This window comes from Plasmodium gaboni, chromosome 2 (genome assembly GCF_001602025.1).
Source record: "Plasmodium gaboni strain SY75 chromosome 2, whole genome shotgun sequence".
NCBI classification, from domain to species: Eukaryota; Apicomplexa; class Aconoidasida; order Haemosporida; family Plasmodiidae; genus Plasmodium; species Plasmodium gaboni.
Window position 1 is genome coordinate 190,376 of NC_031482.1, and position 8,819 is coordinate 199,194.

Sequence of the window (8,819 nt, forward strand, 5' to 3'; positions counted from 1 at the left end):
TTTTTTTTTATAAAAATTTATAAAAAAAAATAATAAAATATATATTATAAAAAAAAAATAAAAAAAAATAAAAAGAAAAAAAAAAAAAAAAAAAAAAAAAAAAAAAAAAAAAAAAAAAAGAAATTCAATTACCAATTTTTTTGTAAATTGCCACATTTTCATAATAATGTAAATAAAAAGATGCATGATTTTTTTTTTTTTTTTTTTTTTTTTTTTAATATATTAATATTGTAATGTTTGCATGTTCATACTATAATATTTTTCATTTAATGAAAATACAAAATTAAAAATATAAAATAAAATTGCCAAATGTGGAAGATTTATAAAAAATTGAATAATTTATAATGATATCATATACATATATTTTATTAAATATATAATTTGATCTAATGCACATCATATACATATATTTTATTAAATATATAATTTGATCTAATGCACTTATGAATGATCAATTTAGAATATTCTTTATTTTTCAGAAATGATATCGAATTAATAAGTAAGATAAAGTTATTGATATATTCTTTAATTATTTCTTTTTTAACACTTTAAAGAGGGATAAAATGAAAAAATAATAAAATAACCCTTTTATAATATATATATATATATATATACATATTACTTCGTACATAATTATTTGCCATATATATATGTGTACTTGTTCAACTTTAAACTGTATTAATAGAAGACCATATGTGATTTCTTTATATCTCTATGTAGCATATTTGTCTTTTAGTCAAAGTATTATGATTTCACACATGTGCCTTTTTCCTCATTTCTATTTTTTCCTTCTTTAAATTTATCTTTCAAAATTATAATGAGTATGTATAATCATGAGTCACATAATATTTTATTTTTGTCTTAACATTCTATATAATTTTGCATATTTCAAAGGAATTAGAAGCCTTTATAAGGCATCACCCCATATATATATATATATATATTCTTTGTGACATAATATATGATTCAATCAAATACCTTACACATTTTTATAAAATAAATGTTATATATATATATTTTATCCACTTAGCTATTTTTCAAAAAAATTTATAATTATTTTAAAAATATTCAGCTAAACTTGATAATAAATTTTTAATTTTATTCAGCTTCATCTTTTTTTCATTGCTATGATGGCAATAAAAATATATTCCTTAAATTATAATAAAAGCTTTATTTTAATTTTTCTTTTAGTTTAAGTAATTTTACATGAACAGTACATGTAAAAAATCAGAAAACAATGAAATAAATTGATAAGACATAGAATAATAATATGAACAGTTCATATTTTTCTTTTATTTTCTTTCATTTTTTTTTTTTTTCTTTCCTCTTTTTATTTTATTCTAGCTATATAAAATATTATTATGAACAGGAATAATATTTGGAAACTTTATAACAAAAAAAAAGAATAGCAGAATGGTAATAAAAATAATTCCTCTATTTTTTCTTAATAATATATATATACATATATATTAATTTGTATTTATATAAGGAAATTAATTGTATTTTGGCCATATATTTTTTTTATGATTCCACGTAAATGATTATTCGTTTTTCATTATACACAGTGTAGTTCTATCATGTCATTATTTTTATGTTTTATAAATATAACATATTATACCTTTAAAAAGGAACAACAAAATATTCACATTCATCTTAGTAGTATGGAAAATTAATTTTTCATTTATGTAAATATATATATGTGTGTAACCATATCATAAAGGATTTAATATATATACAAAAAAAAAAAAACAAAAAAAAAAAAATTGAAGATATATTAATTAAAAGGTGTAAAATTCTACAAAAAAAGGAAAATTTTTATTTTATTTATTTGTTTTATGAATACATGTACAGCATTATAGGGAAAGGTACAGAAAAAAAAAAAAATATATATATACATATATATATATATAATTACATTAAAAGGTTTAACAAAAATTTTTATGTATAAAAAAATAGAAAAAAATATTTTTTTTACATGTATATTTTATAATAAATGAAAATTCTTATCTTTATCTAAACCTCTTAATTTTTTAAATTTAATAATATTAGCTCCTATATATATATATATATATATATATATATATATTTATTTATTTTATTTTAATTTTCCCACACAACATATATATATATATATATATATATATATATATATAAACCCACAAAAAAAATATACATGTTTTGAAATCTCTTTTTTTTTTTTTTTTTTTTTCTTCTTATTTATTCAATTTTTAAAAGTTAAGCCTATTCTGATGATTTTTCATAATTTATATTATACTATATTATATTTCATATATATATATATATATATATATATATATATATGTGTAATTTTATTTTATGTAATTTTCCATTTTTTTTTTTTTTCCCCTAATCTATATTATAGTTAATATATTTTATTTATATATATTTTTTCTTTTTATAATTTCTTGTTTTATATATTTTTTAAATTATAATTATATATATATATATATATATATATATATGTTATATTTATTTTATTTCATGTTGTGTGTGCGTGCTTACTTTTGTGTTTTAAATTATATTATATAACATTATATCTTATCTTTTTTATCATTTCGTTTACTATTTTTCTTATCCTCTTTTATTTTATTTTATTTACTTATTTATTTATTTTTTTTTTTTTTTTGTGTGCGTGCAAGAATGTTTATAGATATAGATAAACCCTGAACATAAAAATATGTGAATATATATACATATATATATATATATTTATTTATGTATAAATAAAGAGGTGTAATTTTGTGTGTTTAAGAATTTGATATGAATCCACAAAATTATTGTTAATTTATATGAGACCCATTAATTGTATTGTAGTTCATTATGAATAAATAGAGAAAAAATGGAGGGTGATAAATATAAAAAGTTATATGTCTACAATCATGGGTTTTTAGAACAGCCATTTTACAGAAGAAACATGAATGATAAAGATATTCATTTGAAGGAATTAAAAAGAGTGGATGAATTTGGAATATATAATAATATAAATAACAAAAATATACAAGTAAGAGTAAATGAAAATAATAATAAAGAGAAAAAGAAAAAAGAAGTGAATTACACTTGTGATAATAACAAATACGTTACATTGAAAAACAAAATGCATGTTAACAAAAATGTAAATAATTCAAACATAAATAAAATAAAAATAGTCCCTATAATTAAATGTAGTAATTATAAAATAAAAAACAATCCTATATCACATTTGAAAATGAACTATGAAAATACATTTGTCAAATTATCAAATTTTTCAAACATAAAAAATGGTTGTTCCGATAAGAATAATGTAATGAATGGAAAAATAGATCAACATAAATCAGAACAGTTAAATAATGATAATATAAAAAAATTGTTATATGATTATTGTATATATCGTGAAGATACTATAAACACTAAAAAAAATATTTCATATAACAAAATGGATAGTTTTAAAAACAATGAAGAAAACATAAATTACATGGATAATAATAATAATAATAATAATAATAATAATAAGAGTAATAATAATAATAATATTAAAAGTAATAATAATATTTATTGTAGTTATTCAAATAAAGTCAACCAAAACAATATAAATCATACACATTTGAAAACAGAAGTTGTTAACCCAAAAAATAGTCATACACAATATGGACAAGCCATATCATTACTTGATGAGTTACAAAATAATCATAATTCAGTTAATAAATTTCATAATCATATTTATGAAAATAATAATTCACTTGTCAATTATAAATCTGATAAAGGCATAGACCTTCATAATAAGATGATGAACATAGAAAAGGATAAAAATGAAATCATTAAACGGGAGAAAAAGAAACATGAAGAAAAATATTATAATAATATATTTTTAAATACATTAAATGATAATTCAAATAAGGCTATTATTACTCCTTGTGATCATGAAGAAATGAAAAGATATAAAGAAGGGTATCGAAACATCACAAGTGATATGATAAACAAAATTTTTGAAAAGATGATGGCTGAGAAAAAAAATATATTAAAAATGAAAAATTTCAATGATGTTATTAAAAAAAAGATTACAATGGCAAAAGAAAAAATACTTAATTCAAATAGTACAATTAATATGAAAAAGGTTTGTTTTTATAATTCTAAGGATGAGGATTTATTTAATGAAAAAGAAAATAATTATTATAAATATGGTTTAAGTGGGGTAAAGGAAGAAGATATAAATGTAATAAAAAATAATGTAAAAAGTGATAATATAAATAATATTAAAAACGATAGTGTAAGTAAAAATATTCATATAAATAATAAGAAGAAAAAGGATGATTACCCTATTAATAATAGTGCTGGGTTATTATTAGATTTTGATTTGTGTAAAAGGAAGGTTTTGGAAATACTTAAAAATGTGCAATCATCAAAAAAAAAAAATAAGATTATAACAAATAATAATCATAGTAGTGATAATAAAAATTATCATAATAGTGATAATAATAATAATAATGCATGTAATAAACTTGAAAAAGATGAAGAAAAAAAGGAAAAAAAAAAAATTAAGAAAAAAAATAAAGGTAAAAATAAAGGTAAAAATAAAAGCAAAAATAAAAGCAAAAGTAAAAATAAAAGTAAAAATAAAAGTAAAAATAAAAGTAATATTATCAATAATAAATATGATAATATGAATAATCAATATGATAACATGGGTGAACAAAGCATAAATAATGAAAATATGGATAAGCAAAATGTTAATATTCAAAATGAAGGTAATGGTTTAAATAATAAAAATAATGATCTTTTAAATGTTTATATATCACCTAATGTAAATAATAATTCTTTATCTTCAATTTGTGAAAAAAAAAATAAGGAAGAGAACAAAATGCATGACAATAAATTTCTTAATAGTAGTAATAAAATGAAATTTCCAGAGATAACTATGGAAAACTCAAATGATAAAATGTTAGTATATGATAATTTAACTGTATTAAATGGAAAGGAACAAAAAAGTGTAAAACAAAAATGTAGCAGTATAAAAGGAACAGATTTTTTGATAGATCAATTTTATGATTCATATAATATGAGAAATGAAAAAATAAAGGATGATAATGTGCAAGTAGGAGATATATGTAATGAAAAGGAAAATATAAAAATAAATATAAAAAGTAATTATGATGATGATAATAATAATGATGGTGTCAAAACCAACATGATTATAAAAGATAACAGTTATGTAAGTACCTTATCACCTAACGAAATAAACTTTATTAGTAATAATGATAATTGTTTTAATAGTAATGATATATCATGTGATGAAAAATATATATCAAATGATGTGGAAGAGGAGGAGGATGATGAGGAGGAACTTTGTTCAAATAACATTCTTGTAAAAGATATAGAAGAAAAGAAAATGTGTGGTAAATTATTTTTTGAAGAAATTTGTGTATTCAGAATAAATGAAAAGAATGACCCTGAACATGGAAACCTAAGAAACAATAATCACAATGAGGATAGTCAAAAGAAGATGTATAATAATTATGAAGATATACAAAGTAATAATAAACAGAGTATGAACCCTTTTTGTAAAAAAGGTGAAATCGAGAAGAGCCAAGGGACTAATTTATTTTATGATAATTACATTAACAGTGTGGACATAACAAAATTAGAATTAAATAAGAATTGTTATCAACATATTAATTCTGAAGTTCAGAATTTAATTAGAAAAGAAAATTCCTATGCAGCCGAAATGAATGTAGGGTTAGTGTTTCGGAAGTATATTCCTATTCTGATAAATTTGTCATGTAATTATTTGCTTATAAAAAAGAATGAAAAGAATGTGATTACTTGTATATCATATACTAACATTATAGATGTAAAAATTGTAAAGAAGAGTAAAAAAAATAAGGAACGATATTTATTTAAAATAGTTTATGTATTTAAAAAGAAAGAACAGAAAACTGAAAAAAATGTAACTCTTTTATTTCGAGCAAATTTAATGGAAATTTTTGAAATGATAAAAAGACGAGTAGATTATTGTATAATACCAAATGAAGATGATAAAAATATTTCATTACAAGACCAAAAACAAAAAAAAACAAAAAAAAAAAAACAAAAAAAAGAGCAACAGGAGGAAGAAGAAAAAATGAAAAAAAACAAAAAAACAAAAGAATATGTAGATATCGAAACGGTATATGAATATGTAATAGAAAAATATAAAAGAGTACATGTATTATATTTAGGACGTTTATTACAGATTGTTGAAAAAATTTTTAAAAAATATTTATTAAAATATTCATTTCATAAATTAAGAATACTATATGAATATAAACGTGAAATGGAAAAATTAAAAAAAAATTATATTCAATGTATATATGATATAAGTGACAAATTAGAATTCCTTATAAAAAAAAAAATGCAACATTATTTTAATCATATAATAATAAATAGTTATGAATCAAGTTTTATTAACTATCAAATCAAGACAAATGACATGTTATATAATTTACTTTTAAAAGAAAAATCTGCTTACCAAGATCACTTAGGAAAAAATTATATTTTAATATTATACAAGGTATTACTTAGTATGTATAAGAAAAAAATGATTATCTATTTTAGATCTTTTGTATACAATAATATAAATGTAAGTAAGAAAAAAAATGCGTTTGCATATACATTAACTCGTGTAAATAGTATTTTAGTTTTATATGAAAGACGGATTAAAGCATATATTTTTTCCAAATTAAAATTTAATTATGATAATGTATCATATTTTTGTTTTATTATGTATAAAATATATTTAAGAAGAATTTTTTATGGATATATACGCATACGAGATAATCGTATGAATATTAAAAATATGATTGAAAAAAATGTTTACAGACTTGTTAAATTAATTTCAAAAATAAGTGATAATCATAAATATAATGCATTTTTAAAATTACAAAAATATGTTTATGAACAGAATGAAAAGAAAAATAAAATGATATGTGATAATTTAATATATGCAAATAATGAATTATGTAATAATCTAGACAAAATAGCTATTGAAAAAGGAATTAATCAAATAGATTGTTTAATCAAATTTAAACGAAAAGAATGTCTAATGAAATATTTCTATACATTAAAAGGTCCACAAATTAATACTGAACGATTCTATTATTGTATAAGATATTGTAGTATCTTTTCATTTGTATTAAATAAAATTATACAGAAGAAAGTGCAACATATTTTTTTCCAGTTTGTACTTAAAACATTGCAACGAAATAATAAAAATAGATTAACACATGCTATCAAATTATTACAAGTGTTAATACACAAAAAAGAAAAAAAAACTGTTATAGATTTATTACAATTATATGACAAATATCCATATATATTTCAATACAAAGATTTGACAAAGATAGAAGTTTTTGTTATATGTGTACAAAATTTTGTAACTGTATATAACAGAAAGTTGTTATTAAACTTTTTATTAAAATTGCATTATTTAAAATATCAAGAGCAATTTATGAAAACATATAATGGTATTGGAAGTATATATAAATTTGTTCATGTCCTGGACAAGAAGCTCATGAAAAATATACGTGAGGCATTCCGTTTAATATTACAAAATGATAAATATCTAAGAGGAAAAATGGACATGAAGAAGATGGAACAGATGGATATGAAGATGGAGAGAATTGATGTGAATATGGAAAAAATTGATATGAAGATGGAACAAATGGATGTGAATATGGAACAAATGGATGTGAAGATGGATCAAATGGATGTGAAGATGAAAAGAATGAGCAAGAAGAAAGGAAAACAAATACATGTAAATTACAATAATAAAGCATCTTCTTCATCTTCTCCTTCACCTATGTTACGTTATAATAAATATAACGACATGTCATCGAATTCGGCAAGTCTTATAAAGAAGTATCCATTCCTTATATACAATTCGGAAATATCTCCGGACTGTACAACCATGGCAGGTAAATATTACAATAAAAAAAAATAAATGAACGAATAAATAAATAAAAATATTATACATATATATGTATATATGTATGTGTATATGTGTATATGTGTTTATGTGTATGTGTCCCCTTTTATATATGTCTCATTTTATTTATACCGCTTAGCAGATGATAAATTATCGTTACCATCGAACGACTCGGTTACACACATATTTTCCTACGCATACGAAGGTAATCATAAATAGATATATATATATATATATATATGTATATATGTATATATTTATTTTTTTTTTTATTTGTAGATATGGATAAGATTAAGAAAAAAATATATGAGTTCAATAACAAAATGAACAATCTTGATTTGTAGAATAGGCAGGGACTATTAATACACGGATCGATAAGCCAAATCATACATATATATAGTTATATATTTTTCCTTATTATTTGTCTTTTTGTTTTTTTTATTATTTTTTTTTGTTGTTGTATAAGATACAAATGTCATTTATTGTATTATCTCCACATTTTTTTTTTTTTAATCGTAAAAAGGAAAAAAAAAAAAAAAAATATGACTCGTTCATAATTTTTTAATTATATTTCATTTTTTTGTTCATTTGGCTAGCTATTCATTTTATAATATAAATACATATTAATATATATATATATATATATATGTATGTATATGTATGTATGTATATGTGTGTTTTTTTTTTTTTTTTTTTTTTTTTTTTTTTGGAAAATATAAATAATTTATATTTAAAAAAATAAATACATTTTAAAATATATTAAATTAATAATTAAAAAAAAAAAAAAAAAAAAAAAAAAAAAAAATTAAAAAAAAATAAATTTACATTTTATTAAAAAAAAAAAACAATTAAAAAAAAAAAA

The 8,819-nt window shown here is 19.2% G+C and overlaps 1 protein-coding gene across 1 annotated transcript; it reads left to right on the top strand.

Annotated features, from left to right (window-relative positions):
- Positions 1-2,860: 2,860 nt before the first annotated feature.
- PGSY75_0207100 (hypothetical protein) lies at positions 2,861-8,301 on the top strand (the record flags this gene model as incomplete). Its single annotated transcript, XM_018783739.1, has 3 exons — positions 2,861-7,946; positions 8,100-8,162; positions 8,237-8,301. The coding sequence occupies 3 exons, from the start codon at positions 2,861-2,863 to the stop codon at positions 8,299-8,301; spliced, it is 5,214 nt and encodes a 1,737-aa protein (XP_018643729.1).
- Between the last annotated feature and the right edge of the window lie 518 nt (positions 8,302-8,819).